Source organism: Rattus norvegicus, chromosome 1 (assembly GCF_021556685.1).
Source record: "Rattus norvegicus strain SHRSP/BbbUtx chromosome 1, alternate assembly SHRSP_T2T, whole genome shotgun sequence".
Taxonomy (NCBI): domain Eukaryota; kingdom Metazoa; phylum Chordata; class Mammalia; order Rodentia; family Muridae; genus Rattus; species Rattus norvegicus.
In genome coordinates, this window is record NC_141534.1 from 29,756,304 (window position 1) to 29,774,335 (window position 18,032).

The 18,032-nt window shown below is 39.3% G+C and overlaps 1 protein-coding gene and 1 long non-coding RNA gene across 14 annotated transcripts in view; one reads left to right on the forward strand and one right to left on the reverse strand.

The window, feature by feature from the left end:
- Window positions 1–10,140, reverse strand: part of Echdc1 (ethylmalonyl-CoA decarboxylase 1) — a 33,780-nt gene extending 23,640 nt beyond the window's left edge. For 2 of the 12 annotated variants that reach the window (NM_001429130.1, NM_001429131.1), the window contains exons 1-2: window positions 6,667–6,752; window positions 4,539–4,754 (exon numbers count right to left, since the gene is read on the reverse strand). In NM_001429130.1, coding sequence (NP_001416059.1) covers window positions 4,539–4,752 — 214 coding nt within the window. In that variant the 5' untranslated portion in view covers window positions 4,753–4,754; window positions 6,667–6,752. Of the gene's footprint in view, window positions 1–4,538; window positions 4,755–6,013; window positions 7,128–9,694 lie in introns of those variants that run through there. The other 10 variants (XM_087567453.1, NM_001429129.1, XM_087567443.1 and 7 more) reach the window with 10 other exon arrangements.
- Window positions 7,198–18,032, forward strand: part of LOC148006895 (uncharacterized) — a 138,448-nt gene continuing 127,613 nt past the window's right edge. For both annotated transcript variants that reach the window (XR_015649159.1, XR_015649160.1), the window contains exon 1: window positions 7,198–7,300. This is a non-coding gene — a long non-coding RNA (uncharacterized LOC148006895). The remainder of the gene's footprint in view (window positions 7,301–18,032) is intronic.

Below are 18,032 nucleotides of genomic sequence, written 5' to 3' on the forward strand. Positions count from 1 at the left end.
TCTTATATTCTGTTGGTGATGCTTACATCTACAACTCCTGACCTCTTCCCTAGGTTTTCTATTTCCAGAGTTGTCTCCCTTTGTGCTTTCTTTATTGTTTCTATTTCCATTTTTAAATCCTGGATGGTTTTATTCAATTCTTTCACCTGTTTGGTTGTGTTTTTCTGAAATTCTTTAAGGGATTTTTATGTTTCCTCCTTAAGGACTTCTACTTGTTTACTTGTGTTTTCCTGTATTTCTCTAATAGAGTATGTATGTCCTTCTTAAAGTCCTCTATCATCATCATAAGATGTGATTTTTAAAAACAAATCTTGCTTTTCCAGTGTGTTTGGATACCCATTATTTGCTTTGGTGGGAGAACTGGGCTCTGATGATGCCAAGTAGTCTTGGTTTCTGTTGCTTAGGTTCCTGTGCTTGCTTCTGGCCATCAGGTTGTCTCTAGTGTTAGCTTGTCTGCTGTCTCTGACAGTAGCTTTAGCATCCTGTAAGCTTGAATGTCAGCACTCCTGTAGACCTGTTTTCTGTCAGCTGGATCTGGGAACAGAGAGCTGCTCCTCAGTTTGTGTGTCCTGCAGACTGCAGGTGGGTTGCTTAGCGCAGAAGAGTTGGTCTTACCTCTGCTCTCAGGTGTGTGGGCAGAAACCCGAAGGGTCCTGCCCAAGTGTTCCTAGGTCCCTATTCCCAGTGGGCACAGATGAAAGTAGGCAGTTTCCTCTTGGGTCAGGAATGTGGGCAGAAAGTAGTTGTCTCCTCTGAGTTCTCGGGATTGTCTGCACTTCTGAGGGTCCAGCTTTTTCCCCTATAGGATTTGGGTGCAGGGAGCTCCATACATGTATCTCATTGTGTCTGGCTTTCTATTTGTGCTGGCCAGCATTGCCATAAACAAAGAAGTCTGAATTCCCTAAACAGAATGAAAGTGGCCTTTCCATAAAGGCCCAGGGCTAGAAACTCATAGTCTATAATTGATTGAATTATGTATAAATCCATAAAATGTCTTAAAATACTCCCGAGCCTAACAATTCAAAGGCTAAAAGTAAAAAGACAAACTGGCACAACCCCTCAGGAAATCAGTATGGACAATACTCAAAAACTAAATGAATCTACTGTGACTCAGCTATAGCACTTCTCGATATATGCCCAAAGAACTCTACATTCTAATCCAGATATGTGCTCAGCCATGTACACTGCTATTGCGTGTAAAATTAAAAAAACAACCGATGCTTGCCATGCTATCACTGGCTAGGCAACAGCTAGTGGTCGCCCTGCCCCCACGGCCCCCATTCAGTGTCCGCTCAAACATGATTCGCTTGTCAAAATCTGCTCATATTCCTAGTTATCTGCCCCCTGTGGCTAGCTGTCACACATCCCGTAATCCAGTACATCAAAACTCTAGAGGCTTATAATGTATCAGTCAGATTTATATCAGTAAATTCTCAACCCACAAAATGCCCACACAAGGAACTCAGAGCCAACTGATACTGATATAACTGCCCAGCTAGCTTGAACAAACTGTCCTGTATTATCCATCCCTTCTATAATATTCACAGCTACCTGTGGCTATTAAAAGCCATATGGATTGGGTTCATCCTTTCTTCCTCCATCTTCTCTCTTTCTGTTCTGTCTGTCCCATCTCTAAAACTCCCAACCTCCTTCCTTTATTCACTGCCCAATCACAGACTCCAGTCTTATATTACACCTGCCCTCACCTGAATATTGACAGCAATCTACACACTGCCACCCAGCTCACAATGGATAGGAAATAAGAAAAGCAAAACAAAAACAAACAAGCAAGCTAAATGTCCTTCAACAGATGAATGAAAATGTGATATGTATGCATAATACCATACTATTCAGTTATAAATATAAATAAAATCATGAAACATGCAAGTAACTGGGTAGACTTAGAAATGATTATATTAAGTCTTCCCAGACTGAGAAAGACAAATGTCACATGTCATTTCTCATTTGCAGTTTCTAGATCTAAATCTTCAAATGAGAGTATACAACATGAAGAAACCACAGAAATCAGAAAGTATAAAAGGATGGGGAGGCGTGGAGGCCTTGAGTGGAGAATAATAAGATATAGATGATTCAGGGTTGGGGATTTAGCTCAGTGGTAGAGCGCTTGCCTAGGAAGGGCAAGGCCCTGAGTTCGGTCCCCAGCTCCGAAAAAAAAAAAAAAAGAAAGAAAAAAGAACCAAAAAGAAAAAAAATATATAGATGATACAGGGTGGAAAACAGAAGACGGAACTAGGGAGGGTGGAGGGAGGTCACTACCAAAGGAAGGAAGGACGAGGGACAAACAATACCAAGTTTTGAGAAAACCTCAAGGTTCTTATTTTTTTACTTACCTGAAAAATATACATAATACATATAAGTGTATACACACATATTCACACACACACACACACACAGAGAGAGAGAGATATGTACAAACACACACACAAAAAGTAAACAATGCCTCTTGGGCTGATAATGCTTCCCATAAGAATCAGAGACTAACAAAATGCCCACCACCAGTCTTGAGAAATCTTTAAATGGTGAGGCAATGTCATCCAAGTGATTCCCCAAACAACACAGACTATATTTGTGCTGCCCTTGCTTGTCTTTCAAAGGTTGAATGTAAATCCCTAATGCTGAAAACACTGGACACAGGACTTGGGAGTATTTGAGCTGGGTCTAATATGAAAGCTTCCTACCTGTGGCCTACCATCCATGATGCCAGAAAACACTATGAAAGCTGCTAAGGGAAGAAAGCAGTCAATAGTTCTACTCAAAGGTGACATCTGTGAACCAAATGACAGACATGGCAAGGAAATCTTAAGAGTACAGTAGTACTCACATACTGGCATTTGTCAGAAACTACCTACTTGAACTGAAGGTCCACTCAACACAGGAAACCATGCCTAGTACTAGACACTTAGCCATCTTCCTGGTGGTAGTGAACTAAGTCCTGCACCCTAGAAGAAAAATCTACTATCACTACTTTGCTAGAGCAGAATAACTCCTCACTACATTCTAAAGCTTATCCTTATTCCTACAGACAAATGTAGCTACTATCTCTCATAAAACAAAACAAAACCAAAGAAAAGTCTCTTTGCAGCCAATGGAGGCCACTACAGAAAACCACAAGTGAACAAATTCAGTGCAGAGATCAATGGATTGTAGTGAGCTTAGTTACAGTGGATACATCTACAACAGAGCTCCTGAACATCCTGAACGGACACAAAGTAAGGGGGTGGAAAGCATACCAGGATGGCTGCTGTGATATACTATTTCCTAGAAATGGTTGTATAAAAAAGACCTGAAAAATGTCAGTATCAATAGACATGTAAACTCCTACATATAGTCAACTAATCACTGCTGAGAAGGAATTAGCTTCTGGGGTGAGCCCAATATAAGGTGTTTAGTGCTGAAACCATATAAATGCAAACAACCAAAACACACTCAGCAATTTGTACCTCTCTCTCTCTCTCTCTCTCTCTCTCTCTCTCTCTCTCTCTGTGTGTGTGTGTGTGTGTGTGTATGTGTGTGTGTGTATGTGTGTGTGTGTGTGTGTGTGTGTGTAAAACAATAATAATCAAAGAAAATAATTCTATCAATTTGAGAGAGAGGGGTTGCTGAAAACTACAACCAATCAAAATGCAGAGTTGTATAGCCCACTTCCAACTGAAATACCTACAACACCAACTCCTGCACCTAAAGTTTAGGGAACACTGTAGAAGAGGGGAGGGGGAGAATCTAAAAGCCAGAGGAAGGGGAAGTTTGCTTTATGGTTATGTCTTCTAAAAATATCAGAAGCTACTTCTCACCAACATGGCTGCATAAATTTGTTTTGAAGAAGGATGACATCAACAGACATGACCATGTGGACTCAACCCTATACAAAGAGCTACAGGTAATTAAGAAGTGTTGGAAATGGGAGAAAAATCTTCCTCAGGGGAGAAAGAGTGCTCAGTTATCCAAACCCAAGTGGTCAGTTCTGAAAACATATACAGACAAATAACATTATACAGGCTGAGCAGAGAAAGGGAGGTGGGGGGAGACAGAGGCAGAGAGACAAACAATGAAAAAGAGATCATGAACTTGAAAGAGAACAAGGCAGGCTATATAGGGGGGGAACAAGTAAAAAACTTAGAAATTAAAAACTATTAGTAGACAAGGGTAAAAACTAACAATGCTTTATAACAGCATACAGAATATCTTTGAAACGTCTTCCTCCTTGCTTCTTAGTAGTATTAGTTAACAATAAACATATCAAAGTTTAATATAGTTAACACAATCCAATGGAAAAACACATTGAGTTAACAGTGTCCATTTTTATCAGGATTTGTACTCATGACTTAAATAAATTAACATATGCATAATTACGAAAATATTTCTGGTTCATATTATAGAAAATGATATCTGTGTGCATATATTCTACAAAGAATGCCAAGACTTTCATTTTTTTTCTACCAGGGCAAAATCAGAAAAACCATGATAGCAGGCTATGAGTTACTATCATTCTCTGTCTGGAGAAGGCAGAACTCTCATACCTGAGAAAGCATTCATTTTATTTGAGTTGTTAAGCGTCAGAATGCCAATACCATTCTGCTTCTTCTGTAGGTCAATGGATCCACCAGGAAACTGCTCCAGTATCTTCTTCACTTCTTCCTCATGGAAGCCATGAGTCGTATTATAAAGTGACACTCCTGTTTGTAAGATTTTTGTTCTTACAGACAGAGATGAAGCCAAGAGACTTTTTGCCATTTCTAGAAAACAAAAAAAGTATACAGTTGTCCCAATAAAAAGAGGCCCATTCTTATTTTTATACTGTTGTATTGGATATAATAGTAAGCCTTTTAATTAACTGTGAAAACCTTGTCAATGAAGGTAAGCTCCAGTTAAAAAAAAACAAACAAAAATATCAAAAACAAAACAAAGCTTGTTGTGCATACTTTCATCCAAATTCTAAGTGCACAAAGTAAAATACACAATGGTCCAGGCTAGAGAGCTGGCTCAATGTTAAAATGTATCACTGAGTTTGGTTTCCAGCTGAGAACTCTAGCTCCAGGAGACCCAGGCCTCTTCTGACCTCCCATTCTTGTGCATATAACCTGCCCACCACACCCCCATATACATAGTTAAAATAACCTTTTTTAAAGATACATGATGGCTAAGGTGCTAAGATAATAAGATGTTACACATTGGTGAATTCATGTATTTGAAAATATAAGTATAGTTTAAGATTATGGTGCTATCTTAGAGTAGACACACATAAACAGCTTATATTTGCTTTATTCCTGGGAACACAAGGCAACAAAATTGTCTGACTTACAATGTTATAAAACTTTCTTGGTTTGGGAGGCAGTAGGGGAAACACTAAATTGTGTCATGTGGTAGGAAATAGATCGTTCCAAGTGAACATGCTCACTGCCAGGCCACTGAAAAGCACCTCTGGCCATATGGGACCAAAGGTTTCCCTCTCCAATTCTTACATGCTAGTTCTTTCACTAAAACTCCTTACTTAAATTGTATTAGAAAACTAACGTAATTCCATATGTAAAGCAATTAGTATAAGGAAATAAACAAAGAAAAATCAGAAGGTACTTTAGAATGAAATATATAACCTGTTTCTCAAGTTTTCAATTTTATACCCCTTAACTTTACCTTTTCCAGTTCCACCACCCACACCTCTCCCCACATACACCTAAGAAAACAACTTTCATTTCCTCAAATCTTGATTTTTGTCATCCCAAATTTCAGCACATATGTTGTTACAGGTTTTCCTTTTTCAGACAGTAATTTCAAGTCATCTTCTCGAAGTCCCTAGACTACATAAAATCCACATTCACAACCAATAGCTGTGGTCATATCAAACACTACCGTAACTTCCCCTTTTGACGAGTCGTCCTTGCGTGGAAGGCATCCGAAGTGCTGAGAATAGCGCCTGACAAATAGGAATTTCCAAAAATTTTCTTACAACAATTTGGTAGGATTAAGGCCCTGACTTACCACAAGGTCAACTCACCATCTATCGGGTTCATTTTTCTAATTCACCTTGTTGCAAAACAGTTGACTGATAATCATCCTCTGTGCACCTCGGCTAGCTGTTAACTAATTGGTTTTCAAGTCCAATAAGGTGTCCAAAAAAACAAAAGCAACCTGTTTTGCTGCCATGCTCTGGCTTCCCTTCGCTAAGATTTCACAATTCTACCTGTCAGGCCTCTGGGAGGGTGCTATTCCTTCAAACTAAGTCTTTGATCGGTTTTGATCAAATCTCTAAACGTGTAGCACAGAGAACAAAAAACAATAACACGTTAGACCATGTGCAAGCTAGGAAATTAAAGTGTGCTAAACTCTGATGTTTTTAGTTAAAGAAGCCTTTCCAGTTCGTAACTCCTTGGGATTTGATAAAAATGGGGACAGGGTAGGATACCTTTAGAAAATCCCATCAGAGTTAGGTTGCTCCTCTTTTGTTGTTGAAAAGTTGGCTTCACGAAACAAAGATGTAGGAAATGGTTGAAATAAGCAAGATCATTTCGCTCACAAGTAGATATTCTAGAGATCCCAAGGAACATTACCTCAATTCTCACAACAGACTCCAAAGTATTTAGAAATCAGCTTAGAGTTGACCCCAAACCTCCTCATCCTTTGAAATCGCCAACGCAGCTATTTTCCCACCTTCTCTGTAACGCCTCAGAGCTCCTCCAGAGACCTCCAGAATCTCACGAGCCCACCTGCTCCGCGGCGCCTGCACTGCGGTCCACAGCCGGCAGAGGGCAGTGCGCCCGAGCGGTGAACCGCTGCGCAGCCGCGCGCCCCCTCTGCTCGGGATTCGCCCGGAAAGGCGCTCCTCCCCAATCACGCCACATGGCTGGGGTGCGGGGGCGGGGGGGCATCTCTGCGGCCTTCCACTCGGGCGAAGCCTTACCGCCGCCCTATATGCACACACCGGCCTGCAGCCCCTGCCTCTGATGTCTTTTTCCGTGTTCTGAGCCCTTCTTTCCGCACCCCACCTTCCGCTGCGCGCGACCCTCTTCCGGCTTCCACTCGGCTCCCCGGCCTGTTTCCCCTGCTGCGGGCCTGTTTCCGCTCCTGGTATGCTCCCGGTCTTCAGCCAACCCCCCTGAGTTATCCGAAGGAGCTCCCGCGGTCCGGAAGTCCCGCCCCTTCCCTTCATTTCTGGAACTTTCTCCCCAAATGTTGCAAGTTAGAGGAGTTCAGGTTTCAGACAAGGAAAGGAGGTCTCTCAGATCATTCCTACCCCGTTGGCTGCAAACAAAAGAAGGGAAAAATAAGAGAAGGGGAGAGAAAGGTAAAGAACGACAAGTCTTCTTAGGTTTAAGTGTTGCTGTGGGCAATATCAACATCGTCTATCAAAAACTATTAAGATGTTCGTGACATAATAGAGATATGAAACTAAAATATAATCCTCCATTGGAATCATTTTATCACAGAGAAAAGCCTCAGATTAAGTCTTAGGTAGCAGATAACAAAGATAATGCGGTTGAAACATTTTAATCAGTAACTTCAAACAATAGCAAGTGGGAGGTGTCTGTCCCTAGTTGGGCAGACATAATTTGAGTGTTTTAAAAGGGACTTCAGAGTTCAATAAGCAGAGAGCTGTAAAATACAGCCTGTTCATCAGTGGAGAGGCAGCTAGCCCAGTCAAATTTGTCAGTTTGTTTACCACCGAAATCTATCCTACAGGAACTGGAGGGTAAAAGGCTTTGCCTTTCTTGGGTGCTTCTTTTGTCCTTGGGAATGTCCAGAAATCTGTGTGAGAGAGAGATGTATACTCGAAAAGTTTGTTTTCTGGTAACTCTTAAGAAAGGGAACTCTATGCTTGATGATGTACACTTGTTACACCAGCACTTTCAAGGATACCTTCAGCTCTGTAGAGTTGAGGGCCAGCCTGGGCTATTTGAAATTACGTTTTTGTTTTTGTTTTTAAAAAAGAAAGAAAAGGGGAGAAAAGAAAGATGGGTGTCCAGAGATCATCTCTTGAATGTCAGTTTTGTTAGCTCTGTGCTTTGATTTGGGTGGCACTCTGGTGTTCGTAGATTTCTGTAGTTATCATAGGTAATAATCAAAGAAATAACATATTTCTGGTAGGATGAATATAATGTGGAAAAGCAGTGGAGCAGAAATGATGACCAGTTTAAATACAAAGATGTGTGTTATAAGGAAGAATCAGAAATCTAGGTTAGCAGAGCTGGTAGGAAAAAGCCATTACTAGACGTGTTTAATTCCAGTACTTTTTCAAAAGGCAGAGAGTTTATTCTAAAGGGAGGTTTATGTTACCTCCAGTTCTGTTCCAATATGGTAGCAGTTTTATGAAGGTGTTATAGTAACAGACCAAAGTTATTTTCCAAATACTTTGATGGGAATGTGAGATCATCCGGGTGAAAGGAGCAGGGAAGTCTCAGATCTTAGGTCTCAGAATTTGTAGGTCTCAAATGATAGCTGACAACATTCTTAACAGTTCTACAGGTGGAAGCGATAAATTTGTCTATTCCGAAAGATTACCCAATGACCGTTGAATTGTTAGGTCACATAGAGAGGCGATTGCTAATGATTATTACGCTAATGATAGCCCAAAATAAATTGTCATTTGACCCTGAACCTGTAACATTCCAGCCTATCGACAAACATTGAAGGCTTTAATCAGGTGCAGAAGAGTCAGCGTTCCCTGTTCTTTCTAGATACTTTTGTCATAGTTCCCTACAGTTGCTAGGAAGGCTCATTTCTAGAATCCGATGTAAATGGATTGAGTAGTAACCAGGAAATCAGTCTTTTGGAGAAAGGGGTATCTAGTAAAGCCCTAAGGCAAAACTCCAGAATCATATTGTCAAAATTTACTGGACATTATGATTTAAATCTGCCTTATCCTTTTCTCTATATTTGTATAACGTGACATAATAAGAGTATCACCTAAAATTAATCAAAATTCTAGCCTAGCAAGGTGACGACAGTAGCAGAGGGGAACAGAAAATGTAACCTATCAAAATTGTTTTTTTAAAACTAGATTGTTTTTCCAGACTGGATGGCTATTTATATTTAGAGTATTTAAAATAACTTACTGTCTTTTAGTTTCAGTTTTTCTTTTGCCTGATATTATTTCTTACATTGTAAGCAGTATATACTGTTGAACAGAAAAACCTCTTGACAATAGTAACTTGACAGAACTCACTTGTCACTTTTTCCCTGTGACTGGATGTGTATATTGTGTTGCAGGCAGCTGTTCAAGATTGAAAGCCCTTGTTCCTCTTGTGTAACTCTCCGATACTATCTTTACTGAGTAGACTCCTATTAGATAGTATACTACCCCGTCCTTTGTCAGTTTTCCAAGTAGTTCATGAGTTGTCAGTTCTCAAAAAGTTTACCAGCATGTTGAAATGGAATGGGTAAAAGGGAGGAAAAAAAAGTTAAAAAGAATTTAAAAGCATCTTAGGAGTTTGGGGTAAAGAAAAAACTGAACACTTGGTGAACTGAAGTAACCAAATCATTGTTTATATTTCATATACAATCCCCTCTATATACATATGTATGATTTAATCATTATAATAATCAGGAGTCGCAGAACTTAGGGAATGTATAGACACATATATATGTATAAATATGTAACACATATATGGAACACACATATCAAACAAACATGTATATACTTGGAAAATATATATAAAGGGAATTTATTGGAATGACTTACAGGCTTCAGTCCAAGTAACCCAACAATGGCCAGGTGTGAATAGAAAGTCAAGAATACTAGTTGTGCAGTCCCACGAGGCTGTGTGTCTCAGCTGGTCTTTTGTATGTTAGAATCTCAAAGAAGAAAGCTTCAGTGCCACCGAAGAAATAGATGTGCTAGCAAGGTGAGGGCAAGCAGGCAAAGACTAAAACTTTCCTTCTTTCGTGTCCTTATATCTGCTTCCAGCAGAAGGTGTGACCCAGATTAAAGGTATGTTGTCCTGGGGCTGGGGATTTAGCTCAGTGGTAGAGCGCTTACCTAGGAAGCGCAAGGCCCTGGGTTCGGTCCCCAGCTCCGAAAAAAAGAACCAAAAAAAAAAAAAAAAAAAAAAGATATGTTGTCCTGCCTCAAGATCTGGATCAAAATGTTGTGCTGTTCACCTCAAAGCACTGACCCATTTCAAACCCTGCAGACTATTTCTTACAGATGTGCCCTACTTTTCTAGATCAAAGTTTATTCTAGATTTAGTCAAGCTGACAACCAAGAGTAACTATCACAATCATTATCTTGAATAAATGGAAATAAACTTTTAAACTAAACTACATAAAATGAATTTTTAACTGCTTTGAGAAAACAGGAAGGTGACAGATAAGTGGATTGACTCCAGATACTTAGTTTGCACTCCCTGCAACCTTGTAGAAAGCCAGAAAGCTTGTTACTAATACTCCTAAACCACCTAGTTTTCCTTCCTTCCTTCTTTCTTCTTTCTTTTTCTTACGACCTGTTTATCTCTATGCACAGCATGTCATTGTAGGTGTCGTCTTAGGGTGAAAACAGCTTCTATTGTAGTAGCTTTTGTGCTAAATAAGCAAATACCAGGGAGGACCTGGGTAAAACTTCAGTCAGTCAAAGTGCTTACTTCACAAACATGACAACCTAAATTTGATCCCCAGAAATCACATGAAATACTGAGCATGGTGCTGGCCAGCCAGTCTATCTTAACAGGACACCTTGTTTGGGGGGGAGGGTGCAGCATTCCTGAGCATGACACTTGAGGGTTTTTTCTGGCCTCCATGTGCCTATATACCTGCACACTTGAACACGTATACACACATGCATAAAAATAACTTTCAGTGTTAATGGGCTATTTATTATCAAGTCAACAGTTGTCCACATATTAATACGACTCAATTGGCAAATAAGTTGTTTTAGTTTTCATAAACACAGACCCCATTACAACTGATGTCCTCATCTCTTGACACAGTGTTAAACTTGTTTTCTCCCTGTCTTACCATCATATATTTTTGTAGTCAGAATTTTATTTTTTTCCAGAACTGAAAGTTCATGACAAGGATTCACATATGATCAGCAAAGATTGTATCACTAAGCTACATTCCTAATCATATACGCAGAGTTTTTCAATATCTACTTTTCTTAAGAAACTGACACAAGCAGTGTTGAATTACGTGGCTCGAAATTTATTACAATGTGCTTATTTACTTCCTTGTGTTTTTCCTTAACTTATCTTCCATTTGACATCTCTTCCTTTCTGTAGTAATAAAAGGTCCTTGCGAGTTTCTTTAACTAAAAGAAGCATATGATTCTCTGCTGCTTTACTTTTTATATTTAAAATATAGTATGGTACTAGTCATAATAGGTAAAAATATAGAATTAGCCAAGATGTTTGTCAGCAGATGAATAAAACATGTAGATACACAATGAAGTCTTATTCACCTGTAATGAAGATGAAATTGTGGTATTTGAAAAAAAACTAGAGATCATACTATATAAAATAATTCACACACACACACACACACACACACACACACACCACAGAGGAATGTTTTCTTTCTTTATTCAGTAGGGGAGAGAAAGACATGAAACTGGAAGAGGAAAGTTTCGAGGTTCGAAGGAGAGTTAAGAATAAGTGATAGGCGAATGTAATGAAAGACGCTGTCTGTACATATGAGTCATCAAGAAAATCTCTTCCTGTGTATAGTTAATATATGCAAAGGAAAAGAATGTTTAAAAACAATAAAACGCATAATGCATCAGTAGCCACTGGTGCTTGTGTGTTTTAATGTAGATCAAAGTATTCTCTCCATAGCAATCTAAACACCTGTATAAAAATCGTTGTCTCTTTGCCACCTGTCTGCCATTGCATGATCAACTCTGCCTTACCATGTTCTTCTACCAAGATGTGTTGCCTCACTATAGGCCCAGAAACATGGGCCAAGCAATGTGAACTGAAACATCAGAGCTGCTATAAGAACAATCATGCCTTTGTTTACTCTGTGTCAGTTGGAAGGCTAAGAACAGAAACTGAAATTATACTCTGTTGTTGGGACAGTCACAAAGCTGGGGCCAGAGGAAGTGGGCTTTCAGGTGTTTTTTACATCATTATGTAGACTTGGGAATCCACTTTGGTACAGTGGCTCCTAGAGAAACAATTAAGACTTTATTTTAAAATGTTATGTGAAATGGCCAGGGTTAGAAGAATCCAAAAAGCTCCACTACTGTTGAGACTAAATTGGCCAGGTTGGTTGGCCCAGCCATGTGGCAAAACCAGACAAATGCTAAATTTCAATTCCCCTGTAGGGAGTTTAACCATCTTATGGAAATGGAAGTTCAGCAAAATATTGTTCATGAAAATGTTCACTAGTTGGTTAATTTTACCATCATTTGTTAGAGTTTGGGTGTTTATTTTGTTTTTGTTTTTAGTCTTCTGAAACTGTGTGTCATGTAGCACAGGCTATCAAGAATCTACTCTGAAGCTAAGGCTGGCTCTAAATTTCTGATACTACTACTACTTAACTTCTGGAATCACAGACAAACATATAGGTTTTTCAGGGTTTTTGAAAGATTTTTTTTGTTGTTTTGGGGTTTTTGTTTTTTTCTTTGTTTTTCTTCCTTTTTTTTTCCAGGCTACCTTGGAGTAATTTCAGAAGAGTTCAGCAAACCAACAGATGCATTGCAAACACTTAACCCAGCCTTTTACCTGAGAGTCTTTTCAGATGACCTAAAAATAAAGTCAGAAGACTTAGATTATTCTCATTAGGTACATTAATAATTGCCAGTAAAACATCTGACTCAAGGCTCTCAACTCTTGCACCAATTCCAGCAAAAGAATCTTGGGAAACCAGAGATAGCAGCCCTTAGAGGAGAGGAGGAGTCTGGGTATTGTTGATTGTGTAGAAAGAACAGGTGGCAAACTGAAGATAGTGCCTAGGCAGCATATTTTCCCCACCTGAAAAAGAAAAGAAATTAGAATCTTCTTACATCTGAAGTGCAAATTAACTCATATGGGTAAAAAAAAAGGGTATATAATCATAAGTATGCACACAGGTTCTTCACATTGATCTGATAATTTTAAATATGGTCCCAAAACATAGGCCACTCAAGAAGAAAAGTAAATAGGATTCCATCAAACTGAAAAATCTCTTTACCACAAGAATTAAAAGATCTGCAAATGAGAGATTTTTATGAACAATACTAAGACAATCAAGGTCCAAGTACTGCTCAGCTTAATAGAACTTCCTTACATTTTAAGATAAAGATGGATTCTATTCTTGAACACACACTTTCCAAAAGAATGTATACAATTGAGCATGGTCATGAATGCCTATAGCCCTAGTACTCAGATGTGAAGGCAGAAGGATCACGCATCAGGTTTGAGTTTGAGGCCGGTATGTACTGCATAGAGACGGCACCACCAAAGAACAGGAACAAAATAAAATCCACAAGCAAAATGAACACACAAACACACAAAACGAATCCACAAAAATATATAAAAATTGTTCAGCTCCACTAATTTCCAAAAGGCTAAATAAAACCCAACTAAGCTACCACATCATACTTCTTGGGACAGAGCAACAGGTGTTGATAGGATATGAAAGCTGAGAGAAGCCCTGAACTATGTTTGTAGAAACTGAAGTCATATGACTATTTGGAAAATAGCATAAGAAGTGCCTTACATCTTGTAAGTCTGGGTTTTTAAACAAAAATCTCTTGTAGATACAGAAGAAAATGAATCACGCTTCTATTTCATTGAGGCAGCCAAGATACAGAATTAATCTGAATGTCCAAGGCAGGACCAATACCTAAAGAAAAGTTATGAAAATTTTAATGTATGACTTTAATACTGGGACTTGTTTTGTATTCAGAGTGACATGAAATAATCCTGCCTCTGATTCTTGGTGCTTGCTTGTTTGGTTGGTCACCAAAGATTTAGTGCAGAGCTCCTGTTATTGCTCTTCAGAGTAGCTAACTTGTATCCATCAGATCTCTATATCATTCCCTAAACTCCTGGGTAAAAAGAGGAAAAGGTTTATTATTTTATCTTGTGCTGTGAGGGGTATTAGTCCATTGTCACTTGAGGTCATTTCTGATCTCGTAGTGAAGCAGAACTCCATGTAGCATTCAGAGAATATGTTGCAAGTATCTACTTTCTGCAGGACAGCAAAGGAAGAAGAGAGGAATGGTGACTGGGGGTGAGAAGGGGAAGGGAGAGGAAAAGAGAGAAACCTGTTTAATAATCTCAGTGATAGTAATATGATACTTCATAGCTTTTTATACAGCTACTGTATAAAATACTGTACAAAGTCCAGTTTTTCCAATCTCTCTGCTTTGCTTTTTACTCATGCTCCCCCTGTAAATATGACTGAAGGCAGTCAAGTGATAAAAACCAATGTCACAGCCTGTATCGTGGGATCCCTTGAAATTTTCTTTACTGGGTAGATGAGTTTAGTCCCTTTAATTTTCTCACAGTTCTTATGGCCTGAAGAAAATGCAAACAATTCTTTGCTGAAATTTATCATGTATGCATTCATCATCTAATGAAATGGCATGTGTCAGAATACCCACGATAGAATACTTAGAGAAGCATATGCTCCGGGTGTTGTTGCACACTCCCTTAATCTGGTCTACATAATGACTTCCAGGATAGCCAGGGCTATGTACAGAGATCCTGTCTCAACAAAAGAAAGAGAAGAAAGAAGGGAAGAAGGTAGAAGTAGTTGTTACTTTCAGAGGTCTCTGTTAGAATATGCGGTGCAATCCTAGACAGAGTACACCATTCACAGGTTTTGTGGGCGGCTTATTGGCAGAGGACAATAAGGGGGTATGAGAGGGAAGACGAAAGAGGAGCAGGAAGAGGACGGAGTGGGGGGTGGCTGTGGGCCAGGAAATGGGTCCTGGTCACAGAGGGGACTAGCCAGTCATTTAACCTCATGTTAGAGGCAGAAGAACAACATGCTAGTGGGAGCAAGTGACTAAGAAGAGCTGTTTATTTCATGACCAACCAGAAGCCAGGAATGTCAGCATCTGCCTCGTGTTCTCTTTTTCTATGTTGCATCTTGAGTTTCCAACCTACACTATTAATACCACCCACATCCTGTAGGAGTCTTCGCTCCTCTGTGAATCCTTTCTGAAAACATCCTCAGAGACATGAAGACATCCAGATGAAAGCCTCAGTCTCATAGGTGATTCTGCATACAGAGAAAATGACAATGAAATTTAAATGTCACGAAAAATCCATCTCAAATTTCTGGTAAATTCCAATAGTCCATTAAAATATAAATACAATCACCAGTTCAATTACTGATGAGGCAAACTGTCAAAATTTAGTCATTTACCCAAAGTGCTTCTTTTAAACACTGTTTGCTGGGAGTAAAGCTCCAACATGAGCTTTGGAAACTCATTTCGGATATAAACTAATGCTGTTGATAAAGAACTATTCACCTAGGATGAGAGAGGGCTCAGCAGGGTTCCTTTAGACACTTACTTCTCTGACCTCACCTATACTTTAACCTTTGTCACTGTATGCTGACTGCTTTGTGATTTTTACTGTCCCTGGACATGAATTGTCCTACCTTTAATGCAATTAAATTTGAACTTTGTTTTAGAAATAGTTGGAAGATTGCCCTGATCCAGAAGTACTTCTCTGATATCTATCTTGTCTTCTTTAGCCAAATTGCTATAAGCAGTAACTTGATGTCTTTCACTGCAAACACCTACATTGTTTTTAACACCAATCACGAATTAAACTCTCCCACACTCCATTTCAAATAAAGTTAATACTTTGGTAGAGAACTTCAGCCATCTCTGTTCTAAAGTTATAACTATTTCTAAGGAAAAGGAATGGGAGTTTTCCTGTGGGTTTTATATCTCTTTCCTTTACATTGAGTATTGGAAGGAGATAGTAGCCTACAGCAGTTCTGACTTGCTCTTCAGAGTGGAAATCATATCCCATGAAAATAACCTAGTCCAAGAGTAACCTAGGCATCAGTCTTAACCAGTTACATATGTCCATTATACCTCTGCACTAAGTAGATAGATGGCAGGAAGAATGAATAGGAGTAGACCTGCTAATTTGGCAGCTGGAATTTGTCCTTTATAAAAACCTAGCCAGAGTGTCTGATAGATGGCAACATCTGGCACCTTACCTGGCAACTGCAGGGAGTGGAGTGGTGACATGGGAGCTATGTACTTGGTTGTCTTTGTTTTTTTGTTTTTTTTTTGTTTTTTTTAAAGATTTATTTATTTATTATATATAAATACACTGTAGCTGTCTTCAGATACACCAGAAGAGGGTATCAGATCTCTTTACAGATGGTTGTGAGCCACCATGTGGTTGCTGGGAATTGAACTCATGACCTCTGGAAGAGCAGTCGGGTGCTCTTACCGCTGAGCCATCTCTCCAGCCCGGTTGTCTTTGTTTAGAATGAAATCACCCCTGGGCTGAGCTAGCAGAAAGCAGCTGAGGAAATTGAGATTCAAATGTCCCCTAATCCTAATTGTTCCTACTGAGTTATAGTAGATTTTTCCTCTAAGAATGTTAAAAAAAAGAAGAATATTGTCTGCTCTTATGTGAATTTCCATACACACTTGTTGGTTATGTTTTTATGGATAATTTTTCCCAAGTATGCCTGTTGTTTACCAATTATGGGGTAGGCCTATTGCTTTTACTTCAGGAGCAAAGTCTTAAATATGTTACTATAGAGGATGTAGCTTCAATCAAATTGAAAAGAGTACAGATGATTAATAACTAAAAAGGGGGCTAGAAAGGTGGCTTAGTGGTTAAGAGCACTTGCTACTCTTCCAGAGGACCTGCATTCCCTTCCCAGCACGCATGCCTTTTAGCATACAATTGCCTAGAACTACAGCTCCTGGGAAGCCAGTGCCTTCTGGCCTTCCAGCGAAACTGTGCAAATACAGTGCACGTAAGTTTACCCAAGCACACACAGGTATACATAAATAAATAACAAATGCACACCTAGAAAATGAAACCAGATTCTTGTGATACACAAAATAAGCAAATTCAATACTTTAACTTAAGGATAGTAATATTTAATTATAACTCCAAAATAGCTGATATTATTGATTAAATACTTGAGAAAGTATTGAGAAACACTGAGAAAGAAGAGTAAAGTAGTATTTTTGGCTTATATTTGTTTATTGGCCTTTCATTAATCTGTGGTGAAAATATATTAATGAGGTTAGAGTAATACTATAAATTATTTTAGATGTTATTATACATACTAAAAGAAAAGAAAAAACCTTTTAAGGAGAAAACATGCCCCTTGAAGTTTGGAAGAGCGAGAAAGTTAAAAGAATTCACCGTGAATTATGTTTTTGAGACAGTTCCTCAATCTGGTCTTGAACTTGGTTGTTGCAGAGACTAAGAATAGTGTCAAGGGTAGTTGTGTCCCACAAGATTGGCCAAAGTACAGTTTCTGGTTATGAAAAAGTTAGGACAATATTTACTGGCAGAGGAGCAATAGAAGGTAAGGGTCAATTTAAGCTGGATTTGCTGTCTTGCTGAACTATTGATCCCCAGCAGTATGTCTGAGGAAATTATATATTCGAATGCTCTGGTTTGTCTTCTCCCTAGCTCCAGTGACTGACCCAGTATCACTAGATACATAATGTTGCTGGAATTTCCAACCCCAATAATCCCATATTAAAAAAAAAAACCAAATTCAGTAAACCCTAGCTATATGCCTAGATTGGGCAGACACTACACTAACATTCCCCAGCTCTGAGACCCATGCACTTTCTCCTGGCCATGTGACTCACATCCATCCCTGCTTCCTCTTCCTCTTCCATCCTCTCTCCTTCTCTCTCATCCCCTTCTTCCGTCCACCTCACCCCACTCTCAGCCCTCCAGTCCCACCTTTCCCCTCCACTCCCCAATCACAGGCTCTAGCCTTTATTGACCAGTTAAATAGAAGGGTCACATGAGATCACCTGAGTGTATGATGGACTGCTCGTCAGGGGCAACCTCTCCTGACGAAGCAGAAGTGACATCAGAATACAAACATCATCAGGACAGCCCACAACAACATGATATAGGCAAACG